The 19,696-nt window shown below is 41.2% G+C and overlaps 1 protein-coding gene across 2 annotated transcripts in view; it reads right to left on the reverse strand.

Annotated features, from left to right (window-relative positions):
• KDM3B (lysine demethylase 3B) overlaps window positions 1-19,696 on the reverse strand; it is a 61,436-nt gene that overhangs the window by 17,398 nt on the left and 24,342 nt on the right. The window contains exons 5-11 of one of the 2 annotated variants that reach the window (XM_080672403.1): window positions 15,975-16,099; window positions 14,472-14,546; window positions 10,542-11,141; window positions 5,797-7,036; window positions 4,745-4,946; window positions 1,528-1,742; window positions 637-789 (exon numbers count right to left, since the gene is read on the reverse strand). In XM_080672403.1, coding sequence (XP_080528529.1) covers window positions 637-789; window positions 1,528-1,742; window positions 4,745-4,946; window positions 5,797-7,036; window positions 10,542-11,141; window positions 14,472-14,546; window positions 15,975-16,099 — 2,610 coding nt within the window. The remainder of the gene's footprint in view (window positions 1-636; window positions 790-1,527; window positions 1,743-4,744; window positions 4,947-5,796; window positions 7,037-10,541; window positions 11,142-14,471; window positions 14,547-15,974; window positions 16,100-19,696) is intronic. The other variant, XM_080672404.1, reaches the window with a different exon arrangement.

The raw sequence follows: 19,696 nt of genomic DNA on the forward strand, positions 1-19,696 counted from the left end.
TAATTTATTCTTTTGTGGAAAAAAAACATACTCTATATGAATCACCTTAAATTTATTAAGATTTAGTTTATAACCCAAAATATAGTACTTATAGTCTATTTTAAAAATATATATTTTTAGCCTGGCATGGCTCAATGATTGAGCATCGACCTATGTATGAATTAGAAGGTCCCAGTTCAATTCCTAATCAGGGCACATGCCCAGGTTGCGGGCTCAATCCCTAGGGGTGGGACGTGTGTATGTGTACATGTGATGTATGCGCTCACGCGTGTGTGCAAGAGGCAGCTGATCAATGATTCTCTCTCATCATTGATCTTTCTATCTCTCTCTCCTACTCCCTTCCTCTCTGAAATCAATAAAAACATACATATAAGAAAATCTATAATAATAAAAGAGTAATATGCTAACCAGACCAGACGTCCTTCCGGACAAAGCCACAGCCGCAACGGGTGGGGCCGAGGCAGAGGCAGGCTGATGCGGTGGCGGGGGGGCCAAGGCCCTTGCACGAATTTCGTGCATTGGACCTCTAGTAAATAAATAAAAAGGGCACATAAACCCATTCCTGCTTCAATTTCAAAGCGCCATACCTCCATTGACAGGTTACCTGATGAACTGCAAAGGACAGTATTTGCTTACCACTGCGTGGACGGCTTTTCCTGAGCCTGTAACAGTCAAGGCAGACCCCAAATCCACATTTGCGACAAACCCAGTGAATGTTGAAGAGAGTTGTTTCACACACATCACACATTTCCCGTACACCGCGCACTGCACGCTTCCATGCCACTTTCTCTGGTGGGAGGAGGAAGAGAAATATTGTTGGCATTAGATATACTAAACAATAGCAAAAGACCCTAGATACACTGATTCCTACTCGTCATTTTGTCCAGCAATAAAGCTCAAAGATTTATGAAGTATGTCTTTCTATAACTGTAAGAGAAACAAAATACATGGAATTTCTAATATTTCTGAACAAGTGTCAACAAAGAATAAATGTCACACGTTGTAACTTAAGATACTGTAAAATTGTCAATTTGAGGTAGTTTGAAATAAGAGGATTCTTCTCTTGAAATGTAGGAATAATTTCATAGTACAATTTACCTTGGCCTAGAAATAGGATCCAGTATCTCACAGGCATGGGAATATTATATATGGTTGAATAATGTGGGTTCTAGTGTAAAACATAGCATCCCTTAGCACTTCATCTATTCACATACCATAGAATATCATTTACTAATACAAGTGGGTTCACAGCAAGCTGAAAATATTCAGAGTGAACCAAACCCAAGTAGAGATCAAAATACTTATTATGGAAGCTCTGCGACAAAAATGAAAAAGGCAAGTTTTTGGTCTGTCAACTTTCAAAGACTAAAAGAATGAGGTCTGCTGGATATTGTTAGGGCCTCAAGTTATATAGTTTGCTACAGCGAAGTCTTAATTCATCTATAGAACATGCCATCTGTCACTCCTTCCACTCCTCCCCTTAAACAAAATATAATGAAAGTTTCAGTGAGGAAGATGGTGCCTTACGGTGTGGCTCTACCATCATCATGGCCTCCTTCTCAGACATCACAAGCTGACAGAACTGGTCCCCAACATTGGCCAAGATGTATTTTGAGGTTTCTAGGTCTATCCCTTCTGCTAGGGAGGAAGAGGGAATCCACAGGTTCATAGCATCAGGGTCACTTTGCTGGGGACTCAGAAACCCCTCCACACGGAGTACCCCCTTTCGAGTGAAGATCAGCCTGAGACAAAAAGGTAGACAGTCAAATACATAGTAAATAGCAGCAGCCAATGCAAACTAACACATACCTAAAATCCTAGGACCTAAAAGAAATTAAATGAGACTTAACAGGAATTAGACTGAGTTAAGAATTTTCATCACATTTGATCAATGTAGTAGTTATTCTCTGCACTAATAATAAATTTTGTTAATATTTACTAAGCCTAGGTTCTTTAAAAAGCTGTCCCAAGAAATGCCTACTTGTTCTACCACCTATACCCCTGCCATTAAATGTAACCAGAGGAAAACACAAAGCTATGCTATCACCCTTTAAATTAATGTCTACCTAAATTAGGTGAGTCCTTAATATTGCCTGGCAATCACATCCCAGATGCCTGTTTCGTATATTCTTTCAAACCTCCAATATTATTTTCCCCATGAGGACCTTGCTAAGCATTCCACTGAGAAAATACAAGGAGCCAGAAGAGAACTCGAACAAACTCTCACCACCACACCTTCCTGCAACTGGACAGGCTCAGGAAAAGCCGTCCACGCAGTGGTAAGCCACGTACACAACCTGATCTGCTATTATGAACGAACTAGGTCCCAGTGAAGACCAATCTCTCTGTCTATTGCTCTACGTCCTATCATCTTTCAGACATCTCTCCACAAATTCTCTCTTAAATTATCTGTTTTCCTCTCTCCTGAATCATTGTCAGTATTTGAACTTGCTATCTCAAAAATATTCTAACAGTTTATATCTCAAATGTCCTTTTGATCCCACACTCTTCTATTTATTTGCTTGCTAGAGCAGTTTCTTGGAAGAGTTGTCTATACTGGTTGTCACCAGTTCTAGTTCTTTTCCCTTTTATTTTCTCTTAATCCACTCCCATCAAGTATTCCCTCACCAATCTACCAAAACTGTTTTTGATAAGGTCATTACCCCTTGTTAAATCCTATGGTCATAGTCCAGTCCTTATCTTACCTGGCCCAATCAGCAGCATTTGCCACAGTTCATTATTCCTTCCAGGAAATACTTTCTTCAGCTGTCTTCTAGGATATCTCACTGGCTGTTCCTTCTCAGCCTCTTCTACCAGTTCCTCCTCATCTTTCCCAACTCTAAATGTTGGAAAGCTCTAGAACTCAGTCCGTAAACGCCTTCCTTCTCTAATTACATTCCTTAAGTGATCTCAATTAGACTCATAGTTTTAAATACTTGGTGACATCCAAATTTTTATCTCCTGGACCTCTTCTCTCAGCTCCAGCATTGTCTATCCAGCTGCCCTTTCAGCAATTCCATTTGGAAATCTATAGGCATCTCAAGTATAACATACCCAAATTAAAGCTCCCCATTTTCCTTCCCAAACCTGCTTTTTCCGTGAGAAATCTCCTTATAAGTAAATGGAAATTCCATTCTACCAGTTTTCAGGCCAAAAGCTGTAGAATTAACCTTGACTCCTTTCTTTCATACTCAACACCTAACCCATCAGAAAATCATGTAGGCTCTATTTTCAAAACATATCCTTAATCCAATCACTTCTCATCACCTCTACTGCTACCTCCCCACACCAAACCACCATCATTTCTCATCCAGATAATTGCAACAGCCTCTTCTCTCTGCCTTTGCCTCAATGTAATCTAGTCTCAAACAGGGAGTCTGAGTGCTCATTTAAACCATTCATCAGCATCACTCATAAGCTCAAAACCTCTAATGACTTATTCCAGCATGAAAGTCAAGGCCCTTAGAGTAGCCTTTAAAATCTGGACCCATCATTAACTCTCCTTCCACCCCCTACGGTTATAGGTTTTATTGGTTTTTTTTTTTTTTAGAGAGGGAGGAAAGGAACGAGAAAGAGAGAGAAACATGGAAACATCAATGTGAGAGACACATGGATCGGTGGCCTCCCCTTGTGCCACGAGAGGGATAGACCCTGCAACCTAGGCATGTGCCCAGACTGGGAATTGAACCCACGACCTTCTGGTGTACGGGAGAAAGCTCCAATCAACCGAGCCACACTTGCCAGGGTTACCATTAACTCTTTAACCTCAACTCTTTTCCTCCCTGGCTTACTCATTTCAGTCACCCTACTTCCATAAACACACCAGGCATACTCCAGCCTCAGGACAGCTGCTCGTTGTGCCCTCTACCTGGAACACTACTCTCCCAGAAAAATGTGCGGCTCACTCCCACACTTCCTCAAATCATCCTATCTAGACTCCCCATACTTCAATCCTCTTTCCCTTCTTTATTTTTTTCATAGTTAATATCAGCTGACATACCATATATTTAAGCTTATTTTTCTTACTTACTGTCTGCCTCTTCAACTCCAATGCAAACCTCTCAAAGGCTAGAATTTGAAGGTTTTGTGCACTGCTTAATTCTCGGTGCCCAGAACAATGACTAGTATACATTATGTGTTTAATAAACATTTGCAGAGTAAGTGAATCCACACCAAATGGATAAATTATTTGGATTTCTTTATTTTAAAAATTAAAGCTTCTTGAAAGATTATTTAGAAGAAATTCCCCTTCTAAGTTTATTAGGCAGAAGTGACTAATAAGGTTTTGTTTGGTAAAAGCAGGGGATATTCCTAGGATTTTCATCAGTTTTCTCTATTTCAAAGACAATGCACATTATCTCCTAATCTTATTTCTCTTCCTTTCTAGGGAACTCAAGTTACTCTAGCACTGAAGAGGGGGAGTAAGTGGCCAGGCAGATTCATAATCCAAAATTGAGTTCTGCTTATACCACTGGTTTCAAGTGGAACCCAAGTTAGGAATAACTCATCACAGGGGCTGGCAGTTGACACTGTTCAACTTCAGTTCTCCAAGGACAAAGCTACATGTCATTTCACAATCCAAACTAAGTAGCTACTGTGGCAGAGCCTCAGCACACACTTGAGAGTAAAGGGGTAAGGAAAACAAAGAGAAAGATGGTGACACACACTTATAGATTCAGAAAAAGTGGGAATTATGTTTCACTAATGGAAACTGGGAAAGAGACAAAGAGAGAAGTCTGGGTACCTCCGGAAGTGAAAGAAGCGGCAAGCTACAGTGGAATCATCTTGCTCCTGTTCCTTAAACTTCCGATACCGCTCCAGGCGGCACTCACGACACTTGTGCAGGTGAGGGGCTACATTGATGCATGACCCATCCTGCAGGAAGGGCTCGCCGGACTGCTTCAGCTTCTTAACCTTGCTTACATCTTTCAGGACTGACTGGCCAACTGTGGCAAGGGAGAAAGAAGAAATGGTTGGTTGTGACAGGTATAAATGAGACTTAACAACATGATCCTTTTGGGGACAGATACTTGTTCCGACCTGGACCACTCCTCTTTACACTGTTTGGGCATGTGCCCATCAAGTTCATCCTTGACAGAAAGGGAGCAGAGGGAGCAAAAAGGCTTCACTTGGGGGCTAAGGACCATGGAGAATTTGAAGGAAGTACCTCATTATAGTAAAAAACTCTGGTCATGAAGGAGGAAAACTCAAGAAGGCAGAAGGTAGCCACCACCTGTCTCTGGCCCCTAGGGATATGACTATTTCTAATCAAGGAGTCTTCTAATTGAGCTCCCAATGGGATACCAATTCCTAATGACAACAGCTACTTTTACTACCAGACTTTCTTTTTTTTATCATCAGCTCTTACACACTTCTGGACAGTAACTTAATACCACAGAATTTAATGGCTTTCGGAAATGACATTAAAACCTTACATATGTGTCAAAGAGAAGCAAAGTGAGGGGTGAGTAGAGAGAATGGGCCAAAGGAGAGCAGAAAAGGATGAGAAAAACACAAAGAAAGAGTTCCCGAACAAAGCGACTACTAAGGAAGGTCAAGGACTTCCTCTGTGGAACTATCTTTATACTAACGGATACCCCTCTTACAGTGCCGACTTACATGCAATCCTGCCCTGAAACAGGTCTAGTGAGGGGCCTTTGTTAGACCCTCTTGGCTATGTAATTTTATGGGATTATAAACCTTCCCTCAAAGGGAGGGCCTCTGCTACCCAAGAGCACAACAGGCATTCAAGGCTAGTGCCAAAGCCAAGCCGCTATATAGCCCCAGCAGGATCACCTTTCAGGGGTGCAGTCCGAGGCCGGCCCTTAGGGGCCTGCTTCCCTTTGCCTTTGCCCAGCAACAGCTCAGCATTGCGCTCCCCATTGGGGCCCAGCTTCCCCATCAGGTGCTCTGGAATCCCCTTCAGGCCAGTCTTGGCCTGCAGCTGCTCCTCAGAGTCGCTCAAATCTGACAGGTCACTGTTGGTGCTGGAGTCCGAGTCCTGTCTGCAAGCCAAGCTTCGCTCATCCAGTGAGAACCTTTTCACAGCTTCAAAAGGAGCTTTGTTCTCCTGTGAAAAATCTGCTGGGGAGGACAGAAAGCTGCCTGAGTGCCTGCCAAAGACGTTACTAAAGGTTTTGAGGAGGGGATTGTCCTGCTGCCCAGGCCCCACAGTTGGCCTCTCCTCTGTGGGGCTGGAGGAGAGAGTAGGCATCTCAATGGGCTGGGTGAGGCTGCTGGTGGGTGAACTGGAGCGGCCATTTCCCATAGCAGAGAGGCTTGGACCCCCAGTGGTAAGAGCTGAGCCCAGAACACCAGACACCAGTTTGGAGGAGTCAGTTGTGATGAAGAGGGTTTTCTTCTTTGCTAAAGATGCTGAATCTGAAGAGGAGTGAGACTCGGGCCAGTTGGGTGCTGCCTTGGAGGTGACAGTGGTAGCAGAGGAAGAGCTACCTGATGATGCCTGAGATGCAAAGCCACTGAAAGGGCTATGTTCAACTTTCTCCACAAACGCCAAGAAAGGGTTAGAGGGCTCTTCCCGGGACAGTTTAGGGGGCTGTAAAAATAGATTTTCATGACTCTCTGGGGTGCGGGCATTGAGGAGGCTCCGTGGGAAGGCTGGTGTGAGGGTGGGCATGGACTCTGTAGGCACTTTCTGGTCCACAGAGCTGCCAGCCTTAGAGCCTGATTTAGTGTCTGCTCCAAGAGTGGATCTGCCTTTACACAGGCTCTCAAGGCTTTGTTTGAATGAGTCTCGACTGGAGGAATCATCAGCCAAACTCTCTGAAACGGTACTGAAGTAGTTACTGGTTGGTAAAGTTTGGGGCATGCACTGAAAAAACAAGTTTTTGGAGAGATCAGAGTCTTTCTGAGACTCTGGTGCAGAGCTACTGCCAAAAGAGAAGCCCAAAGGTTTGTTCTCCGTGGCTAGAACCCCATTGGACTGGCTCCTTCCACTTCCAAAAGTCAAAGGTTGTGATAAACTTGGGAGAGACGCTCCAAATCCAGAAGAGGCCAGAACAGAATTTCTTGAGTTCTGAAAAGAAGATAGCCTGCGTTAGTGATGTTGACTTCTCTTGACAACCTTATGATCTCTTTCTTGGACCTAGGCCAACATTTCTTATGAGTCAATCAACTTTTCTTTCCTACAATTCCATGAAAGCTGCTCTTATAACTAGATTTCATCAGCATTAGGGAAGAAACCTGCCACAGACCACACAGAGAGAATCTTTAGCAAGGTAAGCTAGAGAGAGCAAGATGTCATTCATCCTTCCACTCCCTTGGTTGTCATAGCACTAGGAGTCTGTGTAGGCTTCTTGGTATCTATTTTGAAACAATGACTCTACCAGGGAATTGGTGAAAAGGATTCCTGAACATTCATCAGCTTTTACTTTAAAACATACCAAGTGACCATGTAATATTAATCTACCTCAATGACCTTAGAGGCTATTGTTAAAGTTTTAATTTAAGCTATTACAAACTTTTCATCTTACAAAAGTGACTTCAGCCCCATAACAAGCCCATTGTACATTAGAGAAAAGTTTTAGAAATTGGCCATTTATTTATGGGTTCAAGTCAACCTGAAAGTTGACTACCTGTTTCAATTAAAGTTAAACCTAAAGATACTAAATTAAAAAGAGCATACTGATTATTGAAAACTTGTGCTATCATTAGGCTAACAAGTCTCCAACCAGGAAAAAGTAAAAGATACTGATATGCCCACCAAACAAAAGCATTCAGCATAACAAATCGGACAATAAAAAAATACTTTCCTTTTGCGTGTGCATAAAGAAAGTAGGATCACTTTCATATATATTACACATCCATTTACATTCACAGAAATATCCATAGGTAGGTATGAGCACTTATGTAATACTTTTTAATTGAATAAAACCCAGATCCTAGCACTTGACTAACAAATCACAGGTAGTAGATGATGATAACCCTAAACATTCACTTTAAAACACTGGAAATAAATTATTCCATGACTGCTTAATAAATATGGTGCTTCCTTTTGGGGTAATGAAAATTTCTGGAACTAGACAGTGGTTGTGGGTGCCCAGCATTGTGGAAGCACTAAAGGCCACAGTACTGTATACTTTAAATGGTTAAAATGGTAAGTTTTGTTATATGTTACTTTATCACAATTTTTTAAATGTTCTAGATAGAAAAGGGCTCTGTTAAAAAAAAAAAAGAAAAAAAAAGAAAAAAAAAGAAAAAAGAGGGAGTTTCAATTTACTTAAAGTATTCTTTAAATATTCAAGAGGAGTCTACATTAGGACTTTCCTTGAGGGTAGCACAGAGGCAAGAGAACCAGGCAGGCTTGCCTTCCTTTGACATTTGCTATAGAGACAGTTTCAGGGCATTTTAGGGTTCATAATTCTGTTTTCTTTTCTTTTCCACAAACCAACAACCATTGACTTAAACCCCCTCAACTAAAAAGAAAAGAATAGACAGACATAGCACTGAGGCTTGCAGTTGCTTCACTAGCAGGATTTGGCCAGGAGCCTTGACACCTGCATGACTGCAAGGAACCAGCATGGGTAGCTCAGGTTTCACTACTAAAGTTACCCTTTAAAAATAAATACACACATGAATGAAGAACAATTTGGATGGTCTTATTTTCCTTCAAGTGATTAAATTCCAAATCCTTTTCTTATACTAAAGTGATGACAAGCTGATTTCAACTCAATTTTAAGGGCAAGACATTTTTTGGATAGGGTTGTGTCCCTATTTTAGATTCAACATCATAATGGAAACATCCCTTTCTGTATTTTAAAATCCTAGCCCAAGGAGAATACCTACGCTGACAACTTAGCAAAATTACTGATGTAGTCACAGAAATTTCTCCAACCTGCTTAGAATCCACATTTCATCTAGTAAGCTTTGCTAACTCTTCTAAGAATAACAGCATTCTGTGGAGCTCTTCTTGTAGCATGTAAAATTTGGTCTATTTTTTAATCCCCCATTTTTGTCCACACTGCCTTTGACATGGAATTCATTTTAATTAATTTGAGCAGTATGATGATATACAATCTAGAAATCCACAGAGATCCTCACCTAGTTCTCTTGGGAATGCTGGTCAATTTAATAGGGGACAAACCATGAACAGTGTAAAATTTGCATTTACAGTCTGCCTGGACATTTCACCTCCTTCCTCATCCCTGCACACTAGGGATTAACAAATTGCATTTTCTAGGGAGAGGAAGAAATGAGATGAAATGTGTATGCCATGTTTTATCTGGCATTGTTATACCTAAAATGATTCCATTTTAGGATGTGAGCTCCTTCAAATAGGGATTTCAATTCTTTGTTTATAATATATGGTACTTAGCACACAGTAGTTTCCTATCATATTTTAAAAAAATTATTTAGTATCTTAGTATTTCATACTCCAGCTTGAAAAAACTATGACTAGCATCATAAATCATACTTTGGTGACCAAAATAAGAGTCCGAAGATTGTAAGAACTGTTTTTAATACTGCTTCAAATTTGATTTGGGAGCCAACTTAATGTTAATTTATATTTTACAAAAGTCCCATTTTGTAAGAAAATAGTAGCCCTGGCCAGTGTGGCTCAGTTGGTTGGAGTGTCATCCTGTGCACCAGAGTCTCGGGTTTGATTCTCAGTCAGGGCATATACCCGGGGTTTCAGGCTTGGTCCCTGTTTGGGGATGGCACGTAAGGGAGGCAACCGATCAATGTTTCTCTCTCACATGGATGTTTCTTAGTCTCTCCCTCTCCTTCTTCTCTCTAGAATCAATGAAAAAACATATCCTTGGGTGAGGATTTAAAAGCAAAAAGTAAACTGGATACTATGATTAATTCCATCAAATTTTCCAGGTTAGGCTTTAAAAGATTAAGCCAGGCCCTGGCCATGTAGCTCAGTTGGTTAGAGCATCATCCTGATATGCCAGGTTTATGGGTTTGATCCCCAGTCAGCGCACATGTAAAAATCAACCAATGAACACATAAGTAAAGGGAACAACAAATCAGTGTTCTCTCTCTCTCTCAAATCAATAAATAATAAAAATAAAGTAAAAGATTAAGTTAGGAAAAGAAAATTTTATGGCCATATCTAGTCATGGGAAAGAAGCCCAACTTCAAGGGAAAATATAGAAAATGATAAACTGAAAACATGGGTTGGTAATAGTGGCTTTCACATAGCCTTAATTATAGTGCCACTATTACCAACACTGTAATTCGTTAATCTTGCCTCTCACAGGCCTGGTGGCAGCACAGCCACTATGTGAACTAAAAGATAATTGAATTAAAAAATCTATCTTAATATATCATTAAATTGGGTTGCATAATCAGTTTTGATTAGACTAGTTGTTCAGGTGACTTTTAAGAGCTAATAAAATTATTAAAATATACACATTTGTCCAATGAGCAATAAAGGTCCACCCACAGTGTTTAATTTAAGCACATCTTAGATATACTTCCAACTAGCATTTGAGATGCCTTTTAATGTGTTACCAAGAAAGAAAGAGTGAAAGAATGAAACCAAATCTTTCAAATCTGCCCCTGAAACAACTCACCTCTCCTGGGGCCTGTGACCAGCTGCCTTTCTGTTTTTCCGGCCCAGTCCCTGCTGCAAGGCCAGTGTCTGAGATCCTCACCGTGGTTGGGGTAGAGCTGGCGGTAGTGACCACAGCTGCTGAAGCCACCAGGCCCTGACCAACTTGTTCCAGTGTTTTTCCTGCCTCTTTGCTTTCAGCTCCACCCGCCTCTGGGGCCAAAGATGTCTGCCCTGTGGCTGTAGGATATGGAGTAAAAGATGCAGTTGTGTCCCCACCTACAGGTTCATCCTGCACCACCAGAGTCCTGCCGTTTTCTTTGGTGTAAGTGGCAAAGCGAATGTTGCGGTTAATCTGGGGGACAAATGTAGTCGGTGGTGGCTTGGTTCTTTGATCCAGCCCTGGCTCTCCACTGGCATTCCCTCCTTTCCAGGGCCCTCGGCTCGCCTCACCTCCATCGCTCCCATTACTGTCTACTTCACCCCTGTCTCCTTTTAATTTCTTTGATGCAGAGTCACACCCAGAGTCCGAAGCACTTTTTCTCCTCCGGCCATCTTTCCCCTCTATGCTCTCTCTCTTCTTCTTTCCTTTGGAAGACTTTACTGCTTTTAACGTACCCCCCTACAAAACAAAATTCAAAGAAAATTTATTACAAGGGACTTTCCATCTTGTGAAAACCATAAATCATTAGCTCTTTCCCATCTCTAGAAGCAGAAAGTCAAAGCAGGCACAGACTGCTAAGTTCCAATGCCTGCTCTAAGATATTCCCTGTGTCAAAAAGCTCCAATCTTCCTGTGACTCAATTTACACACACATATACAAGAGAATGGTCACTAGACATTAACTTACTTGGCAAACCTCTTGAATAAAATGCAGTACTTCCTCAAATGAAGGAAGGTTTTAAAAATCTGTGGAATTTCTTTTACAAAATAGACTGCCAAAGCTAGCCTAGGAGCTCATTTACCCCTTGATGAAAAAAAATCGGCTTTATTCCATATTTAATTCCTTGTCTGACAGAAACTGGCATTTCAAATATTGAAATATAAAATCTCCTCTTCCAGAAGCCACTAAAAACTGGTGACAACAATAGGAAAACCGACATTAGTGAGTCTGTGACCAAAGGAAAAGTGAGACCAACAGAGGCAGGTTTGGATTACTCTTACAGACTTTCAATAAAGATGCTATCTCCAGATCTTATTTCAAAGCATTAGACAGAGGAAAGGAAAAAAGGCACGCTACCATAGACCAAACAGTCAAATCTTTTAACTCTTTCAATAATTTCAGCCTAGCTCATGAACTCTTACTTGTGCTTTCCTTGAGAGGCTGGATAACCTTAAGAGATACAGGTTAGAAGGGCAATTCCTATCTTCTTCTCTGAGAAGGACAAAGGGAAGTGGGCTTGGGACACAGCTAACATTCTTTCAAGCAATCTTTGTGCAGCAAAGACTTGTATATGAAACATTCTTAGATTGGAATCCCACCAAGAAGCAAGTATTCATTTTAGCTTTATTCAGATAACTTTCAGATAGTTTAATTCAGCGATAACATTTGGCAGGGTGGCAATAAGCTAGTAACACACAGTTATTTAATTTCTTTAGTCAATTCTAGTTCTTTATTTTTCTTCCTCCTCCCCTCCCTCCATCTTCCTTCCCTCCTTCCCTCCTTCCTTTCCTCCCTCCTTCCTTCCTTCCTTCCTTCCTTCCTTCCCTTCCTTCCTTCCTTCCTTCCTTCCTTCCTTCCTTCCTTCCTTCCTTTCTTCCTTCCTTCCTTCCTTCCTTCCCTCCCTCCCTCCCTCCCTCCCTCTCTTCCTCCCTCCCTTCCCTGCCTTCATTTCCATCTTGTCTCCTTTAATTTAACCAAATTCTAACCAAAGCCCAAGATTTCTTTCTATTTCCCCCGTACTTCTGGTAATATTAATCTAAGCTTCTAAATCTTTCATTTAAGAACTGTTTCTGTTTGCCCTAACCAGTTTGGCTCAGTGGATAGAGCGTCAGCCTGCGGACTGAAGGGTCCTGGGTTCGATTCTGGTCAGGGGCATGTACCTTGGTTGCGGGTACATCTCCAGTGGGGCGGGTATGGGAGGCAGCTGATTGATGTTTCTCTCTCATCAATGTTTCTAGCTCTCTATCCCTCTCCTTTCCTCTCTGTAAAAAAATCAAAAAAAAAAAAAAAAAAAGAACTGTTTCTGTTTGCTAGAAATCATTTTCATTTGGTCCTTTTAAAACTTGTTTAGCCCTTCTTCAACCTCTATCACAACCCAGTTTTCATTGTTGTAAACAACAGAAGTATGATCAGTGACATTTCTCCTTTCTTGCTCACTCATTCAAGAGATGAGATGGATCTCTAAGGACGATTGCTGTAAAATGTGGCAGAACTGTCAATAATAATTATTCTTTGCTAGCTAAGAAGATAGTCACATCATGGCAAAGCTGAAAAGAAAAGAATCAACATCTATTGCTGAAAACTACAGATCAATCTTATCTCTGATTCATCTAGCCAACTTGCAGAGCCTGGCTCACAGCAACATCCCTGAGCAACAACTTTTATGTATGTCCTACTTACAGTGAGCTACTCACATGAAACCAGTACTCTCCAGCTACATATCTAGCCAACTGAACAGTACCTGGCACATAATAATCGAATAAATGAAATAAGGAAGGGAATAAAAAAGGGGCCCAATACACCATAAAAGTAATAGGTGTTTTCAGCCATGTAAACAAAGTCAAGACACTTATCCTATTTGTGGCAATATTATATGTAGTATAAAGAGCTATTAAATTTAACGCTGATTTTTCTTTTCCTACCCTCATCTTGTTTTATGAAGTAAAAAATGACTGAATAAAGAAGATGAGGAAGAACTATACTTAGCATGAGTGGCCAAGACAGCAATATTACAGAGGTGCTAAGAGACGATGAAGAATATGTGGACAGCTGGCCATCCTAGTCAATGTTCTACTGAAGGAAAATCATACAGAATTCCTTGATTGGTTCAGGCACTGATTTATAAAGTATGTTTTTTGGACTATGATAATTTTGAATGAACCAAGAGTTGGTCTAGTTCATAGTAATTATAGAGTAATCCACTGTGTGCTGAGCACTGAACTAGGCACCCGTTTTATTTGACTTTCTTGGGATAAGAAAAATCAGACTCTTTTGGAGCTCAATACCACCTAATGCAGTGGTTCTCAACCTTTCTAATGCCGCGACCCTTTAATACAGTTCCTCATGTTGTGGTGACCCCCAACCATAAAATTATTTTTGTTGCTACTTCATAACTGTAATTTTGCTACTGTTAATGCATCGTAATGTAAATATCTGTGTTTTCCGATGGTCTTAGGCTCTACAGCAGCGGTTCTCAACCTGTGGGTCGTGACCCGCAGGTTGAGAACTGCTAGCAGGGTCGCCTAAGATTCATAATAGTAGCAAAATTACATTATGATTCATAACAGTAGCAAAATTACAGTTATGAAGTAGCAACGAAAATAATTTTAAGGTTGGGGGTCACCACAACATGAGGAACTGTATTAAAGAGTCGCGGCATTAGAAAGGTTGAGAACCACTGACCTAATGGAAAGAAAAAGAGGATGTAACTTCTCTTCCATTTCTTATTGTTGGGTAGGTCATGAATAGTACTGCTGCTTATTATAGCTTTAACTGTCCACTGTATCTTTCAAATATACCTGTCCTGGAAGAATATAAGAAGAAATAGTTAGGCTATGGAGTTCAAAACGGCTAGGCAACATAGCCATGATTAAAAAGTTTGCTCAGACTAGGTCTTTTCTTGAGACTATTCTTCCTTAACTAGGCAAGACCATGAAAAAAAACAAGAACTGTACAGTGGCCAGAGCTGAAGTCCAAAGGGTATCCATAGACAATACACATATAAGAAATCTACATTATAACATAATGCAAGGTCACGAGTCTACTCAGAGACTCAGTCCATTACTGTACCTCGTTCTGAGGCGTTGAATTATCCGTCAGCATCACATGAATCAGTCTGGGATCTACAGACTTGATCTCACCACTCTATAGTAGGAGCAGGATAACAGGTAATATGAAAAAGAGGGGAAAAGATTTAATACATTGTCCACCAAGGACACAATTATGTATTTTTCTAATCTATGTAATTATCTTTGCATTTCTACTCCCATAGTAGAATAAAAACCCTACCAGAGCAGGGATCTTTACTATCTTACTCACTGCTAGATTGCATCTGAAACAAAGTCTGGACTATGGTAAGCTTTAAGCATTTGGGTCTCTTTTAGGGATGTTAATTTCAAATTCTGCATCTCTAAAACCTTCATATGCTGTACATTACAGAAACCAAAAACCTTCAGAACCAATAATCATTCAAAGCACTACTCTACTATTAAAGAATAAAAGCTTTCGGAAGGGGCCAATTTGACATTGTCAGATTTAATGTGCATATACTTTGACCTAGCAATTCCACAGCTGGGAATTTATCCCAATAAATAATGTGAAACAGTGTACATTGATATATGTTCAAGGATATTCATGTGGCATTATATGGATTATTGAAAATACTGGCAATGATTAAATGTCCATCAATTTTAGATTAAGTTAGTCATGATAACATCCATCCAGTTGAATAATATGTATCTATTTTAAAAGAACAAGGCAGATTTCTATATATTTGCACAGAAAGATGTTAATTTACAAATTAAGTAAACAAAAGTAAATTATAGAAGAATATATAATATATACCAAACAGTTAATGGTGGTTACTATTGTGGGTAGTGATATTTGCCTAGGGGAGGGGATGGCTTTTAATACCTACTTATATATATATATATATATATATATATATATATATATATATATATATATTGCTTAAAATTCTCAAATGAAAATTAATTTAATAGTTTTTTAAAAACTCAAAAATATAAATAAAATAATTATGCTTATATTACACGTGACTGCCAAGGCCAAGTCTGAAACCAATTCAAAGGTATGTAAATACAAATCTGTTTGCTTCAAAACACTCATCTAGTGTTTTTCTGACACAATTCTCCAGGTTGCTCTAGATGCCATGCTTTTCTGTTTACTTCATTAGAAACAATTTTCCAATATGTAAGGGAGAGTGGCATAAGTATTATAAAACCAAATGCTAATTAGATTTTTAACTACTACTAACCTTTATAATAAAATTATAATAGCATTTCACATTTGTATATTGTTTTATAGATTTCAAAGCATTTTCAAATACATTATCTCACTTCCCAACAGTGCTGTGAGATCAGTGGGGAGGGAAGGGGTGCCTAATTAATTCTAATTTACATATGAGAACAACGTTTAAGAAAGTTGAACAGCTTTTCTTCTCAAGGTCATACAGTCATTAAGCAATCGAGCCACATGTGGAACCCAAGTCTTCTTCCTCAGGATGCTCCCTTTTGCTTCACCTGTAAGATGAAATAACACAACACAAAGCCTTACCTCAGTTATAGACACATCCATAAGACGAGTAATGGAATCTTGATGGTTTACAATACCATAGAGCCAACTTTCTTCCCCCTCGGGCTGATATACTTTAACCCTGTGACCTTGAACACTGTAGGGACCTAATGGAGAGATGAGTCAGTATAAAATATTTTTGGCTATGCTACATTTCATAATTGTTTCTAAAAGCAGAAAGAAAACTATTTGGTGTAGATATATGGCACTGTTAGTCTTCTTGTATGGAGTTGAATGAGCAATCTCAGATTGACCATACTCATCAATTTAAAAATAAAACATATCGCCCTGACCGGTTTGGCTCAGTGGATAGAGTGTCGGCTTGTGGACTGAAGGGTCCCAGGTTTGATTCCGGTCAAGGGCATGTACCTTGGTTGTGAGCACATCCCCAGTGGGGGGTGTGCAGGAGGCAGCTGATCGATGTTTCTCTCTCATCGATGTTTCTAACTCTCTATCCATCTCCCTTCCTCTCTGTAAAAAAATCAATAAAATATATTTTAAAAAAAAAGAAAGAAAAGAAAATGTATTCAGATCTGACACATAAAAAAAAGTTGGAGGCCAGTAAGTTGAATGTACTATTTTGTTAAGTGACCATATGAATGATATATAACCATTTACACTCTGCTATCTGGCTTTCAATAACAGTAGGTAGAGAGTTCAATTTATGAGGTTACCAACCTCTACACTAATAACAGTCTGAACAAATATAGCACCTGTCTTCCTAGGAACATAGAGTTTCAAACATATTACTTTATCAGCTGGTAATGTTACCCTGCTGGGCCTCAAAAAAGGACAGTTTCTGTCTTGCATATCTTATACATTTCAGACTATATAGTTAAATCACTACTTATTTTAAATGATCTTTAAGCTATAATTAAGCTTCCTTAATTTTTCTATACATACTCGTATACACCTCCATCTCTTATTCTATTCACTTGATTTTCTTCTCTGCTATCAATTTTTCCATACATTCTTTCTTCCCCATACCTTTCCTTGATTATTAAACACTAGAGGCCCGGTGCACAAAATTTGTGCATGGGGTGGGGGTTGTCCCTCAGCCCAGCTTGCACCATCTCCAATCTGGGACTGCTGGCTCCCAACCGCTCACCTGCCTGCCTAATTGCCCCTAACTGCACCCCCTAACCACTCCCCTGCCAGCCTGATCAATGCCTAACTGCTCCCCTGCTGTCCTGGTCCCCCCCAACTGCTCTCCCCTGCTGGCCTGGTTGCCCCTAACTGCCCTCCCCTGCAGGCCTGGTCCCCCCCAACTGCCCTCCCCTGCTGGCCTGGTCCCCCCCAACTGTCCTCCCCTGCTGGCCTGATCGCCCACAACTGCCCTCTCCTGCTGGTCATCTTGTGTCCACATGGGGGCGGCCATATTGTGTGTTGGAGTGACAGTCAATTTGCATATTACCTGTTTATTAGATAGGATCATTGTATCCTGATACTCTTTTCCCTAAATAGGCCTGTGTATCTATTCCTTTCTTTACCTATTTAGATTTAGTTTGATAAAAGAGAACCAAGGACACTATTTCACTGAAAATCATGATTATAATGAGGTTCAGAAAGGAAGAAGTGGATGTACAACATGAAGGGAAAGATAAATGAAGCAATAGTCTACACTTTGTATAGAATCTTGGGCAAAATCTGTATCTGAACATGAAGAAGGTAATAATTCTTTCTGGTTTTCATTCATAATTATTTATTTACTAGAGGCCCAGTGCATGAAATTCGTGCACGGGGAGGGGTGTGTCCCTCAGCCCAGCCTGCACCCTCTCAAATCTGGGACCCCTCAAGGGATGTCCTACTGTCTGTTTAGGCCCAATCCTGGTGGGATCAGGCCTAAACAGGCAGTTGGACATCCCTCTCACAATCCAGGACTGCTGGCTCCCAACCGCTCGCCTGCCTGCCTGATTTCCCTAACTGCTTCTGCCTGCCAGCCTGATCACCCCCTAACCACTCTCCTGCCAGCCTGATCGACGCCTAACTGCTCCCCTGCCGGCCCAATTATCCCTAACTGCCCTCCCCTGCAGGCCTGGTCCCCCCAACTGCCCTCCCTTGTAGGCCTGGTCCCTCCCAACTGCCCTCCCCCGCTGGCCTGATCACCCACAACTGCCCTCCCCTGCTGGCCATCTTGTGTCTACATGGGGGCAGCCATCTTTGACCACATGGCGTGGCCATCTTGTGTGTTGGAGTGATGGTCAATTTGCATATTACTCTTTTATTAGATAGGATTATTAACTAGAGGCCCGGTGCACCAGATTCGTTGCACTGGGAGGGGGAGGGCCCTCAGCCCAGACTGCACCCTCTCACAGTCCGGGAACCCTCAGGGGATGTCTGACTGCCGCCCTAGGTCTAAGCCGGCAGTTGGACATTCTTAGCACTGCTGCGGAGGCGGGAGAGGCTCAGCCACTGCCACTGTGCTAGTCAGCCTAGAGCCCGGCTTCTGGCTGAGCAGTGCTCCCCCAGTGGGAGCGCACTGACCACCAGGGGGCAGCTCCTGAGTCTGCCCCCTGGTGGTCAGTGCGTGTCATAGTGACCAGTTGTTCCACTGTTCAGTTGATTTGCATATTAGGGTTTTATTATATAGGATTTCAGAGAGGAAGGGAGAAAAGGAGAGAGATAGAAACATCAATGTTGAGAGAGAATCACTGATTGGCCACATCCTCTCCACCCCCACCCTGTGTGCCCCACACTGGGATCGAGCCCACAACCCCAGCACATGCCCTGATTTTTAAAAATAACATGTTGTTAATATGTTGTAGGTAGTTACAAGAGCAGAGCAAGGATGATGGGCAGGTATAGAAGGTCACGAGGGAGGAAAGCCACAGGTGTGTAGCAACAGACAATCAACTGTAGGGGGACCTCACCCCCAGGGTGACTTTTCCTCCCCATGCATACTGCTGGTCACGTGGTGACTCCCTGATCTTTCCTCCCTAGAGATAACATCTATGTCGCAGTTATATTTTAGCTCCAGGTCCAGATAAGCAACAAAACTAGCCACTGCTAACGCCAGGACCCGCTGCCTTGAATAAGGACCCCTTGCCCTGGTGTTGGCCAATCAATCAGTGTAGACCAGAACCCTGAAAGGACAGGGTTTCCAAGCAGTGCCTGGAAAACTGCTGAATATTCTATTAAGATCTTTTCCTGAGATCTCTCCTAAAATCTCTACCCTAAAAGCCCTTTGGACTCCCTCCCGGGAGCACACCCTTGCCTTTCCCTTCTCCCACCCCATCCTTGCCCAAGGCATGTTACCATTAGCTACTTCACTCTCAAGCTCCAAGGGCCCTTCCTTTATCTCTATAATTTATTTCCTAAAACCATTTCTTCTAGGAATTACTTTTTTACTTCTGTGATTTACAAAGTAAGTGTTCTCTTACAGTTTTGGTCTTTACTCTGAATTCTTTCCTAGCCAGAACCCAACTACCGAGGTTGCTGAACCCAGGTTTGGTCTGACCTTGCTGATCTGACACATCATTCCTGCCACCTATAACAAATGGAAATGAGTCTGTGGACATCTTCCTTTATGAATATATCTTGCACTCTAAGTTGTTATTTGTTGGTATCAACAGTCTTTAGTCCTTGAGATCCTTACAGACAGTAAGCTCAAGAAGAGTAGAGATATTCTCTAGGTCACGGTTATATCCTTAGTACCTTAATATTGTGTCTACTACAAGATTAGTCCTTAATATAATATTTAATGC

The sequence above is a fragment of the Plecotus auritus genome (assembly GCF_963455305.1).
Source record: "Plecotus auritus genome assembly, chromosome: 6".
In the NCBI taxonomy this organism is placed as follows: Eukaryota; Metazoa; Chordata; class Mammalia; order Chiroptera; family Vespertilionidae; genus Plecotus; species Plecotus auritus.